Source organism: Eublepharis macularius, chromosome 10, assembly GCF_028583425.1.
Source record: "Eublepharis macularius isolate TG4126 chromosome 10, MPM_Emac_v1.0, whole genome shotgun sequence".
Taxonomy (NCBI): Eukaryota; Metazoa; Chordata; class Lepidosauria; order Squamata; family Eublepharidae; genus Eublepharis; species Eublepharis macularius.
In genome coordinates this window covers 53,996,499-54,021,929 of record NC_072799.1, presented here as the reverse complement: position 1 = coordinate 54,021,929, position 25,431 = coordinate 53,996,499, and the positions used below count along the sequence as shown (strand labels likewise).

The 25,431-nt window shown below is 40.1% G+C and overlaps 1 protein-coding gene across 1 annotated transcript in view; it reads left to right on the top strand.

Moving 5' to 3' along the window:
* Positions 1-25,431, top strand: part of SLC10A7 (solute carrier family 10 member 7) — a 176,831-nt gene that overhangs the window by 118,914 nt on the left and 32,486 nt on the right. Inside the window, exon 7 of the mRNA XM_054990307.1 lies at positions 14,131-14,214. Within this exon, the coding sequence (XP_054846282.1) occupies positions 14,131-14,214 (84 nt within the window). The remainder of the gene's footprint in view (positions 1-14,130; positions 14,215-25,431) is intronic.

Here is a 25,431-nt window from a genome sequence, read left to right as displayed (position 1 = left end):
TACCTGTGGGCCAAACAAGATAGTACTGTGGAAGATGCTCAACGTGATACACAGGGGCAGGGAGTGCATATTATATAATAACAACAACAACAAAATAAGATTTATATACTGCCGTTCAGGACAACTTAATGCCCACTCAGAGCGGTTTACAAGGTATGTTATTATTATCCCCACAACAATCACCCTGTGAGGTGGGTGGGGCTGAGAGAGCTCCAGAGAGCCATGACTAGCCCAAGGTCACCCAGCTGGCTTCAAGTGGAGGAGTGGGGAATCAAACCCGGCTCTCCAGATTAGAGTCCCACGCTCTTAACCACTACACCAAATTGGGGTACAAACTGGGGACAAAGAAGGGGAGGGGCACTTAAAACCCTGCATCTGGCAACTGTTCTCTGAAAATGACTTCCTACTAGATTAGGGAGTCGTTTTCCTGCAGCTGGATCCCCTTCTGGTTTGTTAACCCACCTTAGGAAATAATTTTTTTAAAGGTCATGGGGGCATTTACAAGGGAGAATTGGCACGCAAGAACAGGAATAAGGATTGAACTCCCACCCATTGATTTTCCCCTTCAAATGTTTCCTAATCTGATGCATTAGTATTAGGAGGAAAACAGGGTTGGAAGTCAATGATAACCTTATAACTAAAGTTACCAACCTCCAAGTGGGGTCTGGAGAGCTGCCAGAATTACATCTGATCTCCAGCTATAGAAATCATTTCCCATGGGAAAACAGCTGCTTTGAAGGGCGGCCTCTTGCATTATACTCTGCTGACATCCCTCTCTCGCCCAGGCTCTGCCCACAAATCTCCAGGAATTTCCTAACCTGGAATTGGCAACTCTAGTTATAACAGATGTTCTAAGTAGGTGCTGCTTTGATGCAGTTAAGGGCTAAATAGATAACTGTGAAAGTGTCTTCCTTGACTGAAGATTTTTGGCCACCAAGCCATCCATTCCTTCTTGTGAGAAGAACAGTACTTAAGTTGAGAGGTTTGAATGGCTACACTGTGTAAGGAAAGGAAATAGTGTAAGAGAGAAACTGAAGTTTTATGGCTGGAAGAAGAGAAAATGTACAGATATGGTATTTTTTTTAATTAAAAAGGCTTCAGTTTTCATGGTTTTTTAAAGTAATTGTTTTCACCCTACTTCCTGGACAGAAGATACAGCATCAAATCTTCTGCTTTCTATTCTGTACTGCTAGCTTCCAAAGTGGCAACAATAATGCTTATATTAATCTACATGTATAATTTACTAAGACAAGAATTTCCCCTGTAGATGGCTTTACAATTATTGATCAGAGTTTACATTTTGCCCCATTTGCACAAAATTAATTACTGACAGCATTTAATAGTTTGAACTTCTTTATTTTTCAAATGCTTGTTAATGTAAAATGAGTAATATTAACCCAGTTGTTAAAGAAATGTTGAAGTACACAAAGGGAAGAGTGAACATTTATAATGAATTATACATTTTGTATAAATAATGTATTTTCTTAAATGAGTGATATTAAATGTAAGACAGTTTTATTTTTGAAAAATAATGTCATAACTGAACTTACTGTTGAATTAATTCCCTTTATGAAAAATATTCAGAATTTCTATTATCCTAAAGATGGATTTATTTTGGTGGGACTTCCACTAATTGCTCTCTTAGTTAACAAGCAACATCATCCAGTTCTTTACCATTTAAACTCCGGTCCTGCCTAATAATGTGCTACTGAACCTTTGTTCCCAATTACATTAAAATGCATCCATGTATCAGTTTTTGTTTATTTAGGCATACTGTATATGCTCTGGACTGAAGGAAGGTCTAATACTTGGCTGATGGTTGAAGGATAAATAGCTGCGCTTTGAAATACTGTTAGGGTGAAATTAACCATGTCCCCCCGCCTCTCCTCACATGAGAGGCATATTTATCTGCCTCCTGAATTGTTTGCCAGACTGCAACCTCTTCTACTTACTTGGTCTGTGTATATATATTTAATAAAATTTTTTTATTGGAATTAGAATCATTTAATTTTACATTACAATCAATTCCCGTTTCCCAATTTCTAACCCCCTCCCTTTCCCCCCTTTTTTGTAGACTTCCAACAGTTTTCCAACCCTTTGTCCCTTTTCCCTTACTCATTTTAAATTCATCTATCTAACAAACATATACTCTCCCTTTAATCTAAGCAATAATTCTTTAACTATTTTTAACACTCTGTACCCTATCTTTAAGTCCCTTCTTCCATATTAGACAAACAATTTGTCCCTTTTTCCATAATTTCATAATTTCCTGGTTTCAAATATTTCTATAAACCATATACCATATAAACCATATAATCCATGCATTCATATAAATCAACCAATTTAACTTATATTCTGTATATTACTTTTTCTACATGTCTTGTCTTCCTTCTACTTTAGTTATATTTAATTATATTATTAATTTCCTCTTTCTTTAATTATACATCTATATAACTATCGTCAAAAGTTATCCATCAATTTGATCCATATGTTTCTTCAGGTAGACTTATTCAGTTTAACATGTTACACGTTTATACCAGAAACAATATTAATTAGTCGGTCCTTATAGTTAGTTATTTTCTATCCATATTCTATATATTTTTCTGTATATGACAATCTAACAAGATAACTGCTTAGACATTTTCATTTCTCTCTCTACCCTCCGGTAAAGTCACCCCCCTCTACATTTTGTCATGTTTCAATAGTTCTCAAACTGCCACAGTTCTCCTCCCACCTCCCATTTCTTCATCACATATTGCTTCAGCTTCTCCCAGTCTGTGTTGAACTGTCCTGGGTCCAGATTTCTCAATTTTCTTGTCATTTTGTCCATTTCGGCCATATACAGCAATTTGTAAGTCCAGTCCTCAATAGTTGGCACTTCTTGTATTTTCCATTTTTGCGCATACAAAAGTCTGGCCGCTGCTGTCATGTAAAATAACAATGTTCTATATTGGGCTGGAATGTTCTCCATTCCCAAGTTCAGTAGCAGGAGTTCTGGGTTCTTATTGATTTGAAATTGTAGAATCTCACTTATTACTTTTATTATTTCTCCCCAGTACTGCCTAGCTACCTCACACATCCACCACATATGGTACAGAGAGCCCTCATGTTTTTTACATTTCCAGCATTTATTAGAAGTATTCGAATTCCCTAGCGCAATCTTCTTTGGTGTCATGTACCAACGATAGATCATTTTGTAAATGTTCTCTTTAATATTAATACACGTTGTAGTCTTCATTGTGTTTTTCCACAAGTGTTCCCATGCCTCCATTGTTATTTCTTTGTTAAAATTTATGGCCCACTTCACCATTTGTACTTTAACTATTTCATCTTCAGTATACCATTTCAACAGTACTTGGTATACCTTGGAAATTTCCTTCTTATCCTCTTTTAAAAGTGACTGCTCTAGTTCCGAATTCTCTGTTCTTATGCCTCCCTTTGCACAGTCCGAGTTGTAAAGATCTCTGATCTGCCTATACTGAAACCAGTCATAGTTGGGTGATAACTCATCCTGTGTCTTTATTTTAAGTTTGGAAGATTCTATTCGGGTTATCTCCTTATATGTTAAACACTGTTGCTCAGTATCGACAGCTCTCGGATCTATTACTTCATATGGAACCACCCACATGGGGGTTCCTTCTTGTAGAAAGTCTCTGTACTTCTTCCAAGTTGCAAATAGGCTTTTCCGTATGTAATGATGTAAGAACATAGAGTTCACTTTCACTTTGTCGTACCATAGGTATGCATGCCATCCGAATATTTTTTTATATCCCTCTAGGGCCAATAATTTCTTATTCTTCAACGTCATCCAGTCTTTCAACCACACTAGGCAGATTGCATCATAGTAAAGTCTTAGATTGGGCAGTTGCATTCCGCCTCTTTCCTTTGCATCTTGTAAAACTTTCATTTTCACTCGAGGCTTCTTGCCTGCCCAAACAAAGTCTGATATTTTCCTCTGCCATTTTTCAAACTGCTTAGAGTCTCGGATAATTGGTATTGTCTGTAGCAAAAACATTACTCTTGGTAGCACGTTCATCTTAACTGCTGCAATCCTTCCCAACCATGACAAATTCAATCTATTCCATTTGATCAAATCTTGCTCAATCTGAGTCCATAATTTTTCGTAGTTATTTTTGAATAGATCTATATTCATTGCAGTCAGTTCAACTCCCAAATATTTCACCTTAGTTGTTACTTCACAGTCCGTTATTTCCATTAACAGTTGTTGTTTTTGCTTAGTCATATTTTTGCATAGTATCTTTGACTTCTTTTTGTTAATATAAAACCCTGCCAAATCTCCGAACTCCTTGATCTTCTCTATCACTTTTGGCATATTCTCCATTGGGTCTTCCACAATTAACATTATATCGTCCGCAAATGCTCTGACCTTATAAGAAAAGTCTTTTATTTTTATTCCGCGGATTTCTTCATCTTGTCGTATTTGTATCATCAATATCTCCAATACCAAAATGAATAACAGCGGAGACAACGGGCAACCTTGTCTTGTTCCTTTCCTTATAGTCAATTTCTTAGTAGTCTCATCATTCACCACAATTGCTGCATTCTGGTCTCTGTAGATTTCTTTAACTGCTCTTATGAATCTTTCTCCCATTTGTAGCTTTTCCATGGTGGCAAACATAAAGTCCCAGTTCAAATTGTCAAACGCTTTTTCGGCATCAACAAAGAAGAAACCAACCTCTTTGTCACAACGCTTATCATAATACTCAATAGCATTGATCGCTGTCCTTAGATTGTCTCTGATTTGTCTACCAGGTAAAAAACCTGCTTGTTCCTCCTCAATAACTTCCGAAAGCCATCCCTTCACTCTCTCTGCCAGTATCTTCGCAAAGATTTTATAGTCATTATTAAGTAAGGATATGGGTCTGTAATTTTTCACACTGGTCAGATCTTGGCCCTCTTTGGGGATCAATGAAATGTTAGCTTCCTTCCAGGTATCTGGAATCTGTTGATCCTTTAATACTCCATTGATCACTTCTTTTAGGAATGGTACCAGTTCATTGGCCATTGTCTTATAAAATTTAGCTGTAAGTCCATCTGGCCCTGGCGCCTTTCCCAAATTTGTTGATTGTATTGCCATTTTTATTTCCTCATCCGTTACTTCATTATTCAGTCTGTCTCTCCACGCTTCCGAGATTACTGGGAGCTTCATTTTCTCCGAATATGTCGCTATTGATTCTTTATTCACCTCTTTCTTATTATACAATTTAGCATAAAATTTATAGAAGGCTCTACTAATGGATGTCTGTTCCAAATACGTTTTGTTATCTTCACATATTTTATTTATTATTTTCTTTTCCTTTCTCTTTTTCAATTGCCATGCCAAATATTTCCCAGGTTTGTTTGCACCTTCAAACCCTTTTTGATTCAGTCTTTTAAGATTCCACTCCAATTCTTTATTATTCATTGCTGTCAGCTGTTCTTGTAATATTTTAATGTCCTGATAAATTTTCTTTTTCCCTGGTCTCTTCTTTAACTGTATTTCTTTGGCTTTTATTTTCTCCATAATCTCCTGTCTCTTCTCCTCTTTCTTTTTTCTGGCTCTTCCATTTAAGTCCATTAGTATGCCCCTAATTACCGCCTTGTAAGTATCCCAAACCTTGTTGGTTGGTACTTCTTTATTCATGTTGTATTGTATGAAGAACTTTGTCTCTCTTCTCAGCATCTCCATATTCTCTCCCTCTTGAAGTAAGTCCTCGTTTATTCTCCATCCTTTCCTTTTGCTCCTTCTCCCCAATTTCCACATAATTGGATTATGATCCGAGCCTACCATCGGCATTATTTCCACTTCCTTAGTCCATAATGCTAAGTCTTTTGAGGCCCAGATCATATCAATTCTCGATAGTGTAAAGTGTCTTGCGGAGTAGAACGTAAATTGTCTGCTTTTCGGGTTTTGTCTTCTCCATACATCTTCTAAGGTTTCCTGTTGTATCAATTCAAAAAACAGCTTTGGTAGCAGTCCTCTCTTCTTTTGTGCAGTTGATGATTTTTTGTCTAAGTCCAAATTTGTCACTCCATTGAAGTCTCCAGCAAGTATTATCTGGTCATATGAAAGTTCATCTAGTTGCTTCCTTAAATCCTCAAAGAAGCTTTCTTTTGCTCCATTAGGTGCATAAATTCCAACTACCAGCACTCTCTTTAAATTCCATACACATTCCACTGCTATAAATCTGGCTTCCACATCTTTCATTACAAACTTTGGCTGCAGCTCCTCTTTAATATAAAGCACTACTCCTCTTTTTTTCTTATTAGAGGCCGCTGCAAAATCATTGCCCAATTTTTTTGATTTTAGATACTTTACATCTTGTTTTCGAATATGGGTCTCTTGCAAACATACAATATCACATTTTTGTTTTAATAGCCAGTGAAAAATGCTTTTTCTCTTATTCGGTGAATTAAGTCCATTTACATTCCAAGATAAAACTTTACACTCCATAATCATAATCTTGTTGCTGGTAAGTCCTTTTCATTGTCTCTTATAAATCGCTCCATCTCTCGTTCAGATCTGATGCATTTTTTGGCCCCTCCAAATTCAAAGGACACTCCTTCTGGTAATTCCCATCTGTACCTGATTTTCATGTCCTTCAAAATCTGAATTAGCGCCTTATATTTTTTCCGGTCCAATAACACCGATCTGGGTAATTCCTTCATAATGATAATCGTCTTGCCGTCAATCTCCAATGGATCTTGAAACTGTTTAGTCACAATCTTCTCTTTCATATTTCGGGTCGTGAATTGCACAATCACATCTCTTGGTAATTTCCTCTGGGTCGCAATTCTTGAATTTACACGATATACCACGTCCAGGATAGCCACAACTTCCTCCTCCTCCTTCCCCAGGTATTCAGCTAACACCTCAGTCATCTGTTCTTGCGCTGTCTTTCCTTCCACTTCCGGCAAGCCGCGAAATCTTAGCTGCTTCTCCATGTGTTTACTTTCCGCAACCGCCATTCTCCCCCTCATCAGCCTCATCTCTGTTTGTTGCGTGTCAGCTAGATTCTCCACCGCGCCTTCTACTACTTTAACTCTCTGCTGTGTTCCTTGCAGTTCATTTTGCATTGTTTCCATACCTTTCTTTACTTCTGACAGCTCACTTTTCACTGTCTGTTTAACCTCTTTGATCAGCTCCGGTTTCATGTCCTTAAGTTCTTTAATCACTTCTAAGAGTTTTTTGTCTAGGTTCTCTATTGCCGATTGCCACTCTTTTTTCGACATCGTGGGGCTTGCCTTAGCTCGCTCCCACGAGTCCGCCCTCTTCCTTAACTCCGTGGCGTAAAATTTGGTGTCTTTTTAATTTTTAATTTAAATGTCCCGGTCTTTTTGCAAAGAAAAAACTTTTAGAAAATCCAAAATGTCGGGCGTCTTTTCTCTATGATTCTTCTATGGTTTTTGTAATCCAAAATGGCTTAATTCCTCTTCCGCTGAAGCCGCGGCTTTTCCCCTTTCAAAGATGGCGATTCCCTTCTTCCTGCCCTCCGGCAGGGGCCGCTTCTCTCCAGCAACTCTATTGTTATTACGTACTTCCTGTCTCCCGACTTCCCGCAGTAGCTCTCGCGATGGTAAAATTCTCTCACAGTTCCATAACCTCAAGTATTCAAAACAATAGTCCAAATTCTTTAATAACTTCTTTAAACTTAGTCTTTTTTCTATTTCGACTCTTGCCGAGTCTTCTCCTCCTTATAGTTAGCCTGTTGCAGTTTTAAAATCTACTTTTAATCTTCTTAATTTTTAACAATCTGTCCCGTATCAGAAGATAGTGATCTTTACCTTCCCCTTCACTTTCCGTGGGTTGTAATCACTGTTTCAATCTTCGTTTCTCCTCTACTCCTCTTTCCCCTGTTGAAGCTTGGGTACGTAGGTCTTATGCCAACCGCATTGGCCCCGAAACTGCCGCAGAGATCCTGGCCGACCTGTCACAGGGTGGGACCTCAAGGGTCGTGAGGGGGCCCGTCGCGTAGAGCCCCCCCTCGCCCGAGATCAACGCGCCCTGAGGTCTTGAGCGTTCTTTGCCTGCTCTCCGCCTGAGAGCAGTCGGCCGCGGGCTATTTTGCCCCCGCCGGCCGCTTAAAACGGCAGTCCGGTCAGCTCCGCAGTTGGAGCTGCGTCAGACCTCCATGAATCCCAAACCGGAAGCCTGTCTGTGTATATATATTTAAATGTATAAAAATAATAACATAGGTATATTGTCGAAGGCTTTCACGGCCGGAGAACGATGGTTGTGGATTTTCCGGGCTAGCTCATGCTATTCAGGAAAGCATAGAAAGGCTCCCAACAGGATAAGACAAGAATTTCCACATACTTCAGGGACTCTCCAAATATGCAAGGGAAAAAAGGATTTTGTAAATTAATGTGCGCTAAAGGAAGTAGGTAAGTATTGAGCATGCTCCAGAAGGCCTGGAAAGGGGCGGGGGCTGACTGGCCTGCTCAAGCTCATGAGAATTTATAGGATTTTGGAGATGTTTATCTGTACGGGGAAATTTCCAAATCGTTTTTCTTCTCTTCACCGTTCCTTGAGGGCTACCAACTTACAGTGCTTAATCGGAGTTATTGAGAGTTAAGTATTTCTCTTTTAGTTAAACAATACCTCACCCCCAAAATTCAGAGAGAAGGCAGGGAACTCTCTTTTGCCTGTATGAATTACTTCAATGGACTGGATTCCTCAGGTTGCCAAGTGTGGATTGGGAAATTCCTGGAGATTTGGGGATAGAGCCTGAGGAGTGCAGGGTTTGGGAAAGGAAACCTCAGCAGGGTATAATGCCACAGAGTCCACCCTCCAAAGGTGGGTTTCCTGGACCTGACTTGCTCTCCCCACAGCCACATAGCAGCTCCAGGAAAAGCAAGTTTGGGGTATTTTAAGAATTGTCAGGGGCCAAAATTGGCTCAGGACCATGACGAGGGGTAGGGCTCATGCCTCCCCTCTGCATCTTTTTTCCTGAGCCAGAATGCCCTGGGGAGGGGGGGTATTTGGCCTGCTTTTGAGATACAGATGCACCAGTAGCTCTAAAATGTCCCCCCCCCAGACAGTTTCAGCTTAGTAAAATGGCATGGGGAAGGCAGGGGCCCTTCCTTCCCCCATCTCATGGTCGTGTGTTGAATTAGGCCCCCTCAGATTCTTAAAGTAACATGCAGTCATGGCAGGGAAAGCAAATCAGGTCTCATTCATTAAGGAAGTCTTACGTACTTTGTCCGTAAAAATCAGCATCTTGTAGACCAGGAAGTGAATAGGCAGCTGAATCAATCGTACCAGAGGTCAGCTATAGAATAAGCCTAAATCTACAAGAGTGAAAACAGCACTGTAGCTTCATCTGAATTGTTTAAGATGCAGCGTCTTAAACCTCATAGTTTTAAAATGGTTTAACAACCATTTCACATATTACTTTTCCTAATGTATGAGCAACCATCCTCCTGGAGCTTTCTGAGTGCATGGCTGGTGAGCTAAATAGATGTACCCATCCCTTGTAACTTAGGAAGAGCCAATACTGGTGTTTAAAAAGGCTGGAAGTCTGGCAGTATTGTTCTGGTTGCCTAGCAATGGCCACAGGGGGCATTAGTTTCTTATAGCTACAGGCAATAATTCTATTCTTCTGCAAGAGTTTAACCCCCAGTGTTTTTTGCTTTTATGAAGTGGGAGGGTTCAGATTTTTCTCCATACCTGGGCCTTTTCTCAGGTTCGTAAAAAGTTCTCTTTCGTCTGTTCACACCTCCAGTCTTTGGATTTAAGTATCCACAGATGATGCCATGTTGAGAATTAGATATATTGATTTATGCATTCATTCATTTTAACAGTGAGCATGTGCTGTTGCATGCATGCCAGGCATCTACAGCTACCTTGGTTTTTGACACTAGTTTCTTTTACCATAAGCTACATCTCTCTCGGCTTTCACAATTTAATCTCAAAGTCTCTCTTCCTATGAAGTGCCCAGACAGCAAGGGTCAAAAATGAAACAATATGAATTACAGTGTGTTAGTCTAGGATGTAACCATACAAACTCACATAACTTTAGTTGAGATCTTGATGTATATCTTAAGAAAAGAAACAGAGAAAAAATTCACGTTGGCTTGGTTGAACTTTTTATTTATTTATAGTCTGCCTTTCTCACTGAGATTGAAGGTGGATTATACAGTGTAAATCAATGCAATCAATAGGATGACAATCTGTTAAGCAATATAATAGGACTGTTGGATTACAAAACTTTTTTTCTTTTTTAAAATAAAATTTTATTAGTGCAAAAACCAGGGTTCATTTTGAGGGAGAATGCACAGGAACGCAGTTCCAGCAGTTCCCCAAAGAGGTCACATGTCCAGTGGCCCTACCCACCTGACTCTCGGCCATTTTGGGCCCGTTTCAGCCTGGATTGGGGCTTAAATGGCCCAGATCAGGCCTCTGACAGGTGGTGGATCACTCTCCCGCTCATCAGCGGCGTGATCCTGACCATTTTGCACCCCTTTTCAGCCATTTTCAGCCCCTTTTTGCCATTTTGGGTGCAATTTCAGCCCTGAATGGCCAGGATTGGGTCCAAAACAGCCAGAATAGGTGATGTTAGGGGGTGTGGTACATGCAAATCAGTTATAATAATGACACACTTCCGGTGATGGCAAGAGGCATGGCATATGCTGAGTTATGCTAATGAGTTATGCTAATGAGTTCTTCCTGCTCTTTTTCTACGAAATGACCGCTGGCAAAAACATTTTTTAAAAGATGCTTAAAAGATGCATTTTGTGAATTATACCGCCAACAGTTAGGCACTGTGCTTAAACCTTTAGTAAAAAGACTCTGTGTTGTCCAATATACCCTAAACATAATTTTTTGTTGAATAAGTCACAGCTTAAGCTCCATAGTAATAACAGGTATATGGCTTAATGCCTTGTGCCATTGCTTTAACAAAATTGGACACCTCAACATTATTCCATTCATCTCTAAGATTCAGTGGATCATATTTATTAATCGATCTCAAATATTTATATACAAATATTGTAGATTTCTGTATTGGTTCAATAAGAATCTCCAAAAGTGGGGGAGATTCTGAAGCATGCAAAGCTACAGGACCGTATTTGGAGACCAACAAATGTTGCAATTGCAAATATTGCCATTCAGCAGAAGTTGGCAAATCATATTTAGACCTCAGTTGGAAAAATGATGAAAATTCATCATCATTACCTATCACTTGTCCAAGTCTTCCATTAGAGAGATTTCTTCCCAATTTTTAAATCAGGATTTGACCATAATATTAGTTTAACATATGAGAACAGGTCAAATTGATATTGTTGTGATATGTGCCGTATTTCACTAGCTGCAGAACTTGTTGGAGGAACAAAACCCATTTTAACATAGGTATTAGTTAATGCATTGCGTAGGTATTCGTTAATGGATAGGTATTAGTAATGCATAGGTATTAGTAAATGCATTGCATTTAAAAAGTGATTTCAAAAAAGAGGCCTCCAAAAGAGCCCTTACTCTAAGCTTCTTCTTGTGAGTTGCATATGCAATAATCCTACCGCTGATAAAATCTTTACAAGTGTCCCATCCAATAGCACGAGTATTCGTAGTTCCTTGGTTAATATTAAAATACTCTGCAAGCTCAGCTGTCATCTGTTTTAAAAGTTTTGTCACTGAGCAAAGAGATGTTAAGATGCCATAAGCTTGGTGGTCTAATCCAGTCAGGAAACTAGATAACTAATGAAATAGGGGCATGATCAGAAATAATAATTATATATATATATCGCATGCTTTAATCTGTGGGATCAACACAGTTGAAACAAGAAAATAACCTAATTGGAAACAGTTATGATGTACAGAAGAAATGAAGGTATAGTCTCTGTCCTTTGGGTATAATATACATCAAGGATCAACGAAACCTAGTTCAACATACAGGCTTTAAGTGTAGATCTCACCAATGAATGTGAGGATTACAGAACTTGATGTTTGGATGGATGAAGACCAATGCAGAAATGTTCTGGGCCATATACACTAAGCAGGCAGTCTTCTCCTCTGCATCTGCAAATGCATTGTGAAGGTATTGTAGATACTATCATCTGTTAAACTGTTATGCATGCTCATGGGAACGTTGAAGTTTCCTAACTGCTAGCAGAATATAGAGCACAGTACTCTTACCTTGTGGTTATAAAGGTTCAGAATACTCTAATTAGGGCAAAAGGAGATGACAAGAGAGAGAAACTTCTGACTAGATGCTGATGGAAAGTACTCCTGATGCTGTCGCAGTCTCGGCTAACAGGCACAGTATTGGATCTAAGAGCATCCAAGTGCATGTGCAACTAGAAAGGACTGAAAACAATGGATAATAATAATAACAATCACAACATCAACATTCAATTTATATACTGCCCTTCAGGATGACTTAACACCCACTCAGAGCAGCTTACAAAGTATGTTATTATTATCCCCACAACAACAATCACCCTGTGAGGTGGATGGGGCTGAGAGAGCTCCTAGAAGCTGTGACTGACCCAAGGTCACCCAGCTGGCTTCAAGTGGAGGAATGGAGAATCAAACCCGGTTCTCCAGATTAGAGTCCCTCTCTCTTAACCACTACACCAAACTGGCTCTCAAGATTGTGTTTACTTCCATGTAATATTAGAATGCCTTCATTTATATCCCAGTAACTTCACTTTTAATAGCTTTTTCAAATTTATTCCTTGCCTAGGAAAACTCTTCACTCTTGCCAGGGGATAGTTCTCTGTAGCCACCAAAAATGCAATCTAAATATCTTAAGTTTCTAGAGATGCTCTGTGATAGATTCCACAGCCTAAATGTGATTAAGATGGTGCAAGGGTGAAAACATTGCTAAGTATGCCCTTTGGAACATATCTCAGAAAGCTGCCTCTGTAGTGGACTTTACAGCTGTGATGTGGGATTGCCATTTGGCACAACTGAGATGAAGTGTTTCATCTGAGTCCACTAATGCAATTGTGGCAGTTACAGATGCAGCCCCTTCCTTGGAGGATTCTGCAGCTGTGATATTTGTCTTCTTTGCCAAAAAAAAAGAGAGAGAGAGGAACTGAACAGCTGGTCTGGGAAAGAAGTAAGGGCCTTAAAGTAGATTTCCTTCTGAGTAATATGACTTGTTATACCAAGAAAAAATATCATGCATTCTGGTGCTCTGTCCTGACTTGTAAGTTGAAATAGAAATAAACTCAGTAATTGGACTGATGATCATTGTCAAAAGTAGTAATACTATTTGAGAGAGGCCTCGATATTAGAGTTGCAAAAGAGTTTTAGGATACATTGATCACTGTTGCTTTAAAATATGCCTTTATGCGTTACTTAGCAGTTCATGTGATTAAGTCTGATGCAGCTGGGTCTCGGTAGTGGTTATCCATTCAAATAAATTATCAATATTAATATTCTGTTTTCAAACACACACATGAAGTAAATGGTTATTCATGAATGGTAGGGAACTTTCCCAGTCAAAGACATCAGGTTTTCTGGAAAATATTGGGAGAATCAGCATCCCCATTTCTTTCCTATACAGCCCTAGCTAATCTGTACATGCTAGCATCAAATTAGTTGATTTCCAAGGCATAGTTAGGAAAGAAAGGTTCAGAAATGTGTTGGGGTGTGTGTGAGAGAGACTTCTGACACCCATTTTTCCCTTCCCACATCCTAATGAATTAAGGGTGCTTTTGATGATAGTTCCAAAAGTAAGTCAGTGTGACATTTCTAGAGTGTTTTGACAATATACATTGTAACCATACTGTAGATTCCTAAGGCATACTGTGGAATCCTACGGGATTCTGAACGGTGTTAAGACCAATGCTTGTTAGCACTTAGTTAATTTTATGTAGTCCCATTGTAATCTGTGTCTAGTTACTACTTGTTTTTTGCAGTGGGACTTAAAAACAGTTCTTGGGATTGATTGTATATGTTGGTTATTTTATCTTGAAGGATATCCTTATAAAGTCTGTGTAAAGCATTTCAGAACACACTGATATTCATTGTTAGAATTTGCCTTATGTTCTTATACTTAATTCCACTATATATGTGAGGGCAAATACAGATCTAAACAGTATCTCCAAACATTCAAGGTCACTGGTAGTTCATTCATTAGCAGATGAAGTTGCAGATTAACATTACGCTTTCATTTTCTTTCATAGCTTGGGTCATCCTCCTCTGTGCCTTTTACATCTATATTCTCGCAGCTGTTCATGACCGTTGTAGTTCCACTTGTAATTGGACAGGTATGTTTTTAAAATATATATTTCCTATATTTTTAAAAGTGTAAGATGAAGGAGGATGTCTTAAAGATAGACAGCAAAAGGGAGAAAGCTGCCATCTAGGGAAAAGCCTGGGGATAGTGGAATTTAATAATGCAGAGATGACGCTGAAGGTGCTCCCTGAAGCCACATTGATCTTGGTTGAGACTGAGCAGCTGTCCCTCACTCCCTAAAACATACGCCTTTGCATATCAAAAGGAGAGTTTATGAGCATGAATGAAGGGAGAAATGGTAATCCAGATTCGAAAACCAGAATAGTGTATATGAGATAAGAAAGCACCACAAAGGTATTTATTTTTATGACTTGATCAGAGATGGATTAGAAAAGTTCTGGCAAAAAAAGAAGAAAATTTGAAGGGTAGTTAAAACCAATAAGGTAATACAGTAAGGTACATTAATGTTCATGTGTCATTATTACTATAGATTTAGACAATTTACTGAGAATTATAGTTGATTTGGGATTTGTCTGTTTTTCTGTAACTCACAGGGAAATCCTAAGCAGAGTTACTCTACTCTAAGCCCATAGTCATTCTGTGTTGTATGCCTGGGTGTTCCAAGTATAACCTAAGCACAACACTTCAATTGTATTTATTTATTTTATCACATACCATCCAGTAATACAATTAAATACATTTAATACACACATTACAGTAGCTTATCTGACTCTGTGGGCAAACACAGCACATCATGGCTGGCAGGGAATCCGCTGGATCTGGTGGGAAGAATGTGCAGTATGATGGGGGCAGATCTGGCAGAAGGCGAGGAAAAGGAAGGGGTGCTTTTGAAAAAGCAGCAGCAGCAGTGAACAGGAGTAACGGTCTGCCTGGCACTGGAAGGCCTCCCTGCAAGCTCAAGCTACAGGTCTTCAAGCTAAGTGGCTGCAGTGTCAGTTCTTCAGTCTGCTTTATGTGTTACTGTTTCCTATCAATTCTTGCATAGACTTTAATGTTAAACATAAGCAGCTTTCATTGTCTCAAAACAGGGGCCTGTTTATTCTACCTGTGTGATATTTAGCAGTGTACATGTCCCAGTGGAGTACTGCAACTCTCCTGAGCTTGTCCAGTTCAGCTAGAAAACACCACAACAAAAGCTGTCTTGATAATATATTCAAATAATATATTCTTCAGTAGCTAAAGTGCTCAGTGTTTCAAATACATAATATACAATGTAAACTGGTAATACTTGCAAAATCAGTACAATGTTACCCAAATATAACACACAATAACCCCAGTTACAATTCATTCAACCCCATACTTGAATTTTTCGATGGAACAGCATCTGTCAGGAACGGAAATGACGGATGCTGGGAATGGCATCTGTCGAAAAATTCAAGTAGCATGTCCACACTTTGCCCTTGAAAAAGGTGATGTGTATGCGAAACAAACCAAGCTAGCAGTTTGTTAGGCAAACTAGAACCGTCGGCTCCCCACAGAGACGTGTGGGCTGAACTATACTAAGCCTTTGCCATTGTGCTTATGAATGAACTCAGCTTCCTTAGAAAAACGGGAGAACAATGGAACAGTGCAATAAGGAAATAGCCTTGTAATATACAGGGACTGCATCTTTACTCTTTGCTGAATATACCTCAGATGTAACGAATGGATTGTGTGACTTCTGAATGAATTGTAACTGGGGTTATTGTGTGTTATATTTGGGTAACATTGTACTGATTTTACAAGTATTGCTGGTTTACATTGTATATTATGTATTTGAAGCACTGAGCACTTTAGATACTGAAGAATATATTACTTGAATATATTATCGAGACAGTTTTTGTTGTGGTGTTAGCTGTGTTTGCTCTCTTGTTGTAAAGCCTCTGTGGTTAGTCATTCAGTTCAGATAGAAAACCAGGAAAGCACAGACCTAAGAGATATGAGGGTACTTCCATTGAAACCAATGGGAACTAATAATGGAATAGAATTATGAAAATGGGAAAAAATAAAAGAAACAATAACAAAAAAACCTATACAACACAAACTCTCATGCACAAGATACTTGGCATTTCTCTTTCCATCCTCACCTGGCCAACAAATCAGAACTTACTGCTTGCTGCCGTCTGGGCTCAAGTTTTCTCTCCAAGTCAAGTCTCAACCAGTTGAGTGTGAGGGACATTAGGCTGACAAACAGATGCCCGGTTTTGAATCCTAGCCATCCAGGAGCCAGGCCATGATACCTGGGGAAACTATCATGGCACCGAGTCCAGGTCTTTCATTCTTTATAGGTAATTGCCCTGAAACAAGTCTCTCGGGCTGGAGGTTTGTGAACCACCTCACCACCCTCCTTGTATTTTAAAAGGCCCCGATCAGCTTTTCGAGTGAGCAACAAAGTGATTTTTTTTCTCTTCCTTTTCCTTTACACAAGATCACTTAATCCTTAAAACAGAGCAGATATCCATGCTATTTCCTCTTTCCCTCCTCCTTGCAACCTCCATATGCTCACCATTCCCTACATCCTTCTCTCCATCAAGCCCACTAAACATCTTATGTTTTATCTTGACTGGCTCAAAGTCATCCAGTGAGCTTACACAGCAGAGTGGTGATTCAAACTTGATTCTTCCATTCCCTACCCTGAAACTCTAACCACTACACTACACTGGCTTTTTGTGGGAGTAGGCTGTTGTTGAACAATAGCAAGCAGCCAGGCCCAGGTGAGTCATGCAAGTCATGTGGCATCAAGTCATCCAGTGGTTGCTTCTGGGCCTTGTCTCAGTGATTCCTCCCTCAAAAGCCCTGGAAAGTGCTCAGCCCCACCCCCTCCCTTTTACTGACAGAAACCAAGCCTGGACTACTGGCTAAACTGTTATGGTTTCATAGCAACAGCCGCTGAGGGCATCTAATTAAAGCTACAGATGCTCCTTTTATCATTTGGAGTTTTTTTCTGCAGGCCTGGTATTCATGTATGTAGGAATATCTATTTTGTCTGTTCATGACTCCAATTTCCAGATTTAAGTATCCTCAGATCAGGGCCACTTGGCTATTAGTTTGTAAAATGGCATAATACCTTGCTGAGATCTCTCCCTTCCCCTAACCCAACACTCCCCAAACTCCATTACCACAATCTTCAGGAATTTTCCAATTTGGGTCTGGCAATGCTAGATAACAAACACACTTAAGTAAGACAGATGACACAAATTACCAGAGTTGAGAGGTTCCTAAGAGGCTCTGTAATGATTTTTCTTCATTATAATCTTTGCCTGCGGTCCTTCAGCGCAGCTCCTCGTTATATTACCTTAAACTTATACCACAGGAGGGCTCTAGTCACAACTTATACCTCAGGAGGGTTCTAGTCACACAACCTATATCTATTTACACAGAGCTTCAGGTGTTCTCTACTTTCCCCTGGTTTTTACCTTGAGGACACCTTCCCTTTTGTGTTTGTATGACCTTTATATTGTTGCCTCCTTGATTCCCTCAAAAGGGTTTTGCTACTATCTTAGACCTTCTCAGTTTAACTGGTAATATAGAAAGGCTTGGTAGTTTGACAGAACAGTCACTGTGTGAAGGTGGTTGTGAGCAGACAAAAGGGATTTTTTCCCCCTTAAACGAAAGTAGACTTTATTTCTAAGAACATAAATGTGATGGTTGCAGAGTTTTGATAAGCGTATTGGTTTCTGAATAGTTCTTAAGCTTGGTGTTTTCAAAAATAATTATATCTTGTTAAAGGTATATTCACAGACTCAGCCACACAGACTAATTTTCCACACAGTTCTTCAGCAACAGAATAAACTCTCGACTCATCCACACAGACCTAGATTCATTCAAGCCTTTCCATGCAGCTTGTCGGTCTGACCTAGATAGATTAATCTCTCACTGAGGCAGGAACACACAGTTTGCCCGATTTAGACAGAATCAGACTGTCAGGCTTCCACACAGTTTGCCTGATTTGAATCCTTTCTCTGAGACACCCAAAGACTGGCTGAAAACCTCTTCCCTTAGCTCTCTGGCTAAAAACTGCAGTTCATTCCACACCCAAGGGTACCGCTACCATCCAATCACAGCAAACTTTGTTCACTCATGCAGCCCAAATTTAACAATGTTATTTTAATCTGCAAAGCCAATTTCCAGTAGCCAATCTGAAGCCCTGTTGGACAAAAGCCCCACATAGTCCCACCACTTTCTAAAAAGACTCAGTGGGCACCGGGAAAGGTGTTATGGGGACAGTGGCACCCGTGACACCACATTGGGGATCTCTGGTTTAAAGAATAATCAGGAGTGTTTTGGGACTCCCTGTCTATTTCAGAATACCTCCTGTCCTTTTTCCTTCCAAAAATGAACAACCTGCCCTCTTTTTTCCCCCCAGTTGGTTATTGGATGTTAAACCGCCTCAGGTTGTCCCCGTCCCCCCCACATTCTCTTCAGTGTTTTAAATCTGAGCTGAACAAGGAAAGAGGGCAGAATCTTCACCTGTCCATCACACTGTGTTCAACAACACAGTGAACTAATAAGTTACTTTTGACTGATCATGCTACCTATCTTGAAAAGGATTTTGCATTCTTTTGCAAAATTATGCAAAAATTGATGAAAGACAGGTTTCCCAGGTACCAAAATATTCGTATAACATGCCTCCCCAAATCAACTTGGAGACATAACAGAAGGAAAACTCACTGAAAATATTCGTGTAAGAGAGAATTTGTATTGTACCTTATTTTAATGCAAGATCGATCCAGATTATGTGTTTTAATGTTGGAAGTTTGGATTGTGGGCTCTGTTTGTGTTGTCTGTCTTCAGTGGGCAAGTGCTAGGGAGCAGAAAATCAAGTATAGAGGCAACACTTCCTTTCCCCGTTCTGCCAGCCTTCTCTAGACCTAAATGCTTATGACAGACTTTTATTTTATGTTTTATTTTAAAGAGTGATTTATGATTAAAAGTTAATGAAATAGAATTTCCACAGTGCTTTTATTATATTCTACCAGTTTGAACATTTTTCAAAGCAGCACACCAAAACCCACTGTTCTCTATGAATAAATAATAAAAGCCATGTCTGTACATTATCATTCATGCATTCTCTAGTTGCCCATTGGTGATTTGTTTGCCAGCTTAAAGTGGGCACTTTATATTAAACCGTCCTTAAGTAAAATTCAAATTCGTTATTACAATTGTACCTATTTAAAATATAAATATATGGATAGAAGTAATGAGGCCTGCTTTTTCAGGACATTGTAGCTGAACAAAGAACATAAGCAGACCTTGCTGGAACAGACCAGTTGTCCATCTGGTCCAGTATACGATTGACACAGTGGCCTACCAGTTCCCGTAGAAGGCCAATAAACAGCATAGAGGCTGAGGACTTCCTGGTGTTTCATCCTAGCAATGGTATGCAAAGGTTTGCAACCCAAAGAGCTGAGATTCTGCAGATAGTTGTGGATCTGATTCTATACTCATGCACAAGCTGTAAAGCAGGAAAACCTAATATATAGGAAGGAAACTTTTTAAGCGGCATTCTGTTGCTTTGTGGGATGCTAGGAATATAAATATTTAGGTCCTGATTGTATATCAGAATATAAAGGACCCAGAAATACTCTCTTTCAACATCAGTGTCCAATCAAAATTTTTCTGCTAGCACAGTAAGATCCAGCCCAACCATATAGGTGAACCAAGTGGTCACCTCAGGCGTTAGGTTTTAAGGAGCACCAAGTCTGATAGAAGAGATTTTTTCCCTATGTTTTTTAAAAATGTCACCTCTCTTTCCATAGTGTAACTGTCAAAGTCCTAGGGCACAACTAAACTTTATAGCACCCCCAGGAGTGACTCTGGGCTGCTGCCACCATTTTAGAACTGAATGTGGGCCATTTAAAACTGCTGTGAGGTAGGCTTGCCAGCCTCCAGGTAGTGGCTGGAGATCTCCCGGGATTACAGCTGGTCTCCAGGCCACAGAGATCAGTTCACCTGGAGAAAATAGCTACTTTGCGGGGTGAACCATGGAATTACACCCTGCCAAGGTCCTTTCCCTCCCCAAACCCCACTTTCTCCAGGTTTCTCCTGGTTTCCCCCCTGAGATCTCCAGGAATTTCCCAAATTGGAGCTGGCAACCCTACTGTGAGGAGTTGATCCTGATTGGGCTCTCAGCACAGTGGGACCTGACTCTCTCATTTATTTTTTCAAGTGCCAAAACAGCTCCCCCCACCCATGTGAAAAACCTTTGGGCCAGTCCTGAATAACATTACCAACTAGCTATACAACTCCTTTCCCCCCTCAGAACCACAGATAAGTACTATGTAAGGGTATAGTGAAGAGGAAGGGGTGCTTCAGTTACAGTCCCCCCAGAAGTTGTTCTGCAGCTTATGATGGCTATCATAATTTCCATTCTATGGGACAGGGTTAGGGATGCCAACTCTGAGTTGGGAAATTCCTGGAGATTTGGGGTTGGAGCCTGGGAAGGGTATAATGCCATAGAGTCCACTCTCCAAAGCTGCCATTTTTTCAGGGGAAATCATCTGTGTAGTCTGGAGATCAGTTGTAATTCTGGGAGATTTCCAGGCCCCACTTGGAGGTTGTATTCTTCCTGAGACAAGGGATGCCGTCTATGTAAGTTTTTAGGAGATGCTGCAATGCTGCTCTGTTTGCCAAAGCTTTTAATGGGGTGTAGGCTGCAGGCATTATTTTTAGGGGAAAGGTTGTTATATGGGGCTTTATTGTATTTTTGTGTTCATGGAATCATAGGGTTGCAAGGGACCTCCAGGGTCTTCTAGTCCAACCCCCTGCACAATACAGGAAATTCACACCTCCCCCCCTCCCCCACACACACCCAGTGACCCCCCGCTCCATGCCCAATAGATGGCCAAACACCATTAGGATCCCTTGCCAAACTGGCCTGGGGAAGATTGCTTCCTGACCCCAAAGTGGCAATCTCTGTTACCCTGGGAATACAAGAAGGGGCCACGACAACTAAGCACTGATGTAACCCTTCTTGCCCTCCCTCCCTCATGATCTGCCTAGGTTCACAGAATGAGCATTGCTGTCAGATTTGCGTCTAGCCTCTGCTTAAAAACCTCTAAAGAAGGAAAGCCCACCACCTCCCGAGGAAGCCTGTTCCACTGAGAGACAGCTCTAACTGTCAGGAAACTCTTAAGTTTAGCCAAAAACTCAAATTTTTTAAATTTGAAACTGCAAGCCACCTTGAGCTATGGGAAAGATGGGATATAAATATTTTAATTAATAAATAAGCAGTTGCTAATAACAAGGGGAGTAGAGTTCATAGATTTTACCAAACGTATGGGTCTCCATTTGTTATAGCAATTCAAACCACAATTTTTGCTGAAGCACTTTAAGTAGATAAACAGGATCATTCAACAAAATACTGGCTATTCTTTTCCTCTTCAGAACAGTTCCTCAGTTTTTTAGTCTAAACTGAAAAAGGAACTTTAAAAAGGAGATTAAAGGTACATTTTTATGTAGAATTAAATTAATCATTTAAAGAAAAGAGTTACAGCCATTTTGTTATAAAACATTTTAGCTGAAATATATTTATAGCTTTAATCCATATTGAAGTGGCCTTGTTTATAGGTAAACTTTAGCTGAATTGCAGGAAGAAGCAGTAATCTTCTGGGAGGCCAACACTGCTGAAAGCTGCCTGGAAAAATTGATATGACAGATTAACAGCATTCAAGCTATAGTTCACTCTTATCTGACACTTGATTTTAACTACAGACAGATGAATTCTCGATAGGAAGATAAACAAAGAAATATATATATACCTCACCCTAAAACTGTCATGAAAGATTTTGTTTATGGTGTTGTCTTGCAGTGCTTTAATGTTAAGAAAACTGCAGTTTTGAAATTAGCTTTGAATTTTGGGAATTCAAATGAAGTGCTAGAGCATGGGCACTGCTCAGTTAAACTTAAATAGAAAAGGACACCTTGATTGTTCATGGTCCAGGATGTAATTCATAATCATATAGATTGATGGCTGTAATGGATAGAGACCATGATTTAAGGAATCAATAAGTTAGAGAGGGAAAGAAAAAATATCAAGACACTGGAAAAAATTGCCCAACGTGCTTAGTATATGGTCTTTTAGTCATCCCTTTTTTTAAAGGAAACTATTTGTTTCATTGCAGTATGAATTGCCAACAGTGAAACTGATATTTAAAATATTGTGTTGTTTTGATCTCTCTTGGTTTTTTTCTTCAAAGGAAAGAGCCACTGGAATCATTAGTTGGAAAATTAGTTTAGAAAATTGAGTGGCTATTTGGAGAGGGGAGTGTAGATCAAAGAAAGTTCCAGATTGAGAAGTTCTCAGGTCCTAATTGCATATCACTGCAAATGTATATAACTTTAGTTTGGTAAAAACCACTACAGGTGCCTTTTGGAGTGTTACACTGTGGGCAAGGAAGGGATAAAGCACCCCTCCCCTTCTCTGCTCCAAATCCCTTCAAATGTGACATTTACTGAAAGAAAATGTCTTTCAGGGTTCTATTACACAATTTTGTATGAAATGTGTAGTTAGATCTTCAGACAGAAACAGATTATTTACAGGGCTCATTATGAGGGGGAACGCGCAGGAACACAATTCTGGTAGTTCACCAAAGAGGTCACATGTCAGTTGGCCCTGCCCACCTGATTTTCAGCCATTTTGGGCCCCTTTCAGCCTGGATTGGGCCCAAAATAGCCAGGATCGGGCCCAAAGCAGCCAGGATTGGTCCCCAAATGGCCAGGATCAGGCCTCTGACGGGTAGTGGATCACTCTCCTGCTCAGCAGCAGCCCAATTCTGACCATTTTTGGTCCCTTTTTGGCCATTTTCAGCCCCCTTTTGCCATTTTGGGCCCAATTTCAGCCCTGAATAGCCAGGTTTGGGTCCAAAGCAGCCAAGATAGGTGTGTGGCAAATGCAAATCAGGTATGCCAACGACACACTTCTGATGGTGTCAAGGGGCATAGCATATGCTAATGAGTTATGCTAATACGTTCCTGCAGCTCTTTTTCTACGAAATGACCCCTGGATATTTAAGAGAGCCAATAGGGTTAGAGTGTCAGACTAGGATTGGAGAAATCTAGGCAAACCCTCACTCTTCCTGAAGCAGATTACTGTGTTCAGTCAGATCCTTTGAGCCTAAACTCTCTCACAAGGTTATACTGAAGGTGAAATGGAAGATGGAGAACTATAGATGCCTCTCTGAGTTCCTTGGAAGAAGGAAAAGATATAGATATTATAGGTAGATGGGTGAACAAAATGTCCATTTCAAATACAACTTGTAAGAAAGATGACATATAAAGCATGTAAATAAAACTGAAGTCACCTTGGATGCTGCTGCATGGTTGACCACATGCCCACTGCAACTTGCTGTAAGTAAGGGTTAGGGTTTCCAGCCTCCAGGTGGTGGCTGGAGATCTCCTGGAATTACAACTGATGTCCAGGTAGAGATCAGTTCCCCTGGAGGAAATGGCTGCTTTGGAGGGTGTCCTCTATGGCATTATACCCCACTGCAGCTGCTCCCCCCCCCCCCCAAAAAAACCCCCAAATCTCCTGGAACGTCCTAACTTGGACCTGGCAATCCTAGTCAGGGTGTATATTCTTAGCATAAATTGTGCTCTGTGAGCAATGCAAATGCCTTAATGTATAAGGCAACTTGTTCCCATTTCTCTCTTTTCATGTTATTTTCACAAAGAAAAAAAAAGATGTCAGGCTCTGCTGATGTCCTTTAGCTTTGCCCCAGACTGCACCTCAAACAAGAAGCCAAGCGGTTGGGCAAGAGGTACTTGCAGGTAGAGGCACTTCCACGATCGTAGTTGCCCTTGCCCATGTTGACATCAGCTAGTGGTTTGGAGAAGCAAAGGTTAGCACACGAACCCTGTGTGTTTTGCAGGAGTTGGGTGCATTGGTTCACAGTACTTTAAAAATCCTCTCTGGTGCACACCCCAGGAAGAGCAAAGTCAGATGCCTCAAAGAGGCCAGTCTCAGTCTGGCAAGCAACCCCAGGCATCCTTCCTATAATGCCATATTGTCGCTTTGGTGGGGATTCATCTCAGCAGCAGCAACCTGTGCTCTGTGGTTGGGATGAAAGAGCATTGACGGTGTCCTAGCTTTGATGTGGAGGAGCCCCACTTACATTTACACTCCATGCTGAAATTCTGGGAATACTGGGGGTTGAAAAGCTTTCTTGAGTTTGATGAGACAAGCTGGGGGACTGCACGGCTTATTTCTTGTCCAGGATTCCAGGGTGTCTCGTGCTGTCTGTGCTGCAGAGGCCTAAAAATGCACCACTGCATAGCTCTGCCAGAGCTGCAACTGTAGCCCAGACTGAAAACATACTTTAAATCTAGCAGTACCTTTTGTGCATGTGTAGAAGTTCATTTTAGTAGTTTTACACTGTGAGCTAAATGAGAATTTCTCAGGGACTACAAACCATATTAGATATGAGTTTTAAGAGCTAGTTACATTTATATTCCAATCAGATGTGTGAGATTTTTTTAAAAAATTGTTTTCGTAGAAAGCAGATAAGTAGGTTTTAAAGAACTTGCCTTCTGTTTCAAAAGCAAATGTCAGTTCAGCCCAAAGTGTAATGTCATCTGTATGATCCTACTACGATTTGTTTAAATGTATATGCTGCAAAATGCTAGGTGCCCAGAAAAAGAAGCCTTTCTGCTGAGCATGGTATGGCTTAGTAAAACCGTGGAGATGAAGGAAGGCTTCTGCCCTGATAGTTCATCGGCCTCTTCCAGCATAAATGTGTTTGAATGCCCGTTTGTAAATCTGTACATTTGTCAGTGGATCTTGTTCTGCCCATACAGATGCCACATGACACCAACTAATTATTTTAATGTTGGGGTGGGTCAACCAATTGTGAAGAAATCTTTTCTTTTATTGTTGCATCTCATGAGACTGGAACTAGAGAATTTGGAGAAAATAAGTGGCTGCTTCAAGAAATTTCTACTTTTTATGGGGGTTAAATCATTTATTTACACAATGCTGACATCCTTTGTAACTTCTGTGGAGGGTGGGGAGGAATGCAATTAATTAAGTGGCCCTCTTTTCCCAGGAACATTCTACAAGTGGCCCTTAGCTACAGAATTCTTATAGTCTCTCAGCAGTTAACCTGCTATCATGTGTCTCTGCTAAGAGAAATTTCATTCATCTGTTGTATGTGAGCTTTGAATAGTACAGTAGTTTTTCAAAATGTTATAGAGTTCTTTTGATTTTGTTCTGGATGTATGCAGTCTAAGATGGGTCTATCTGAATCTCTCA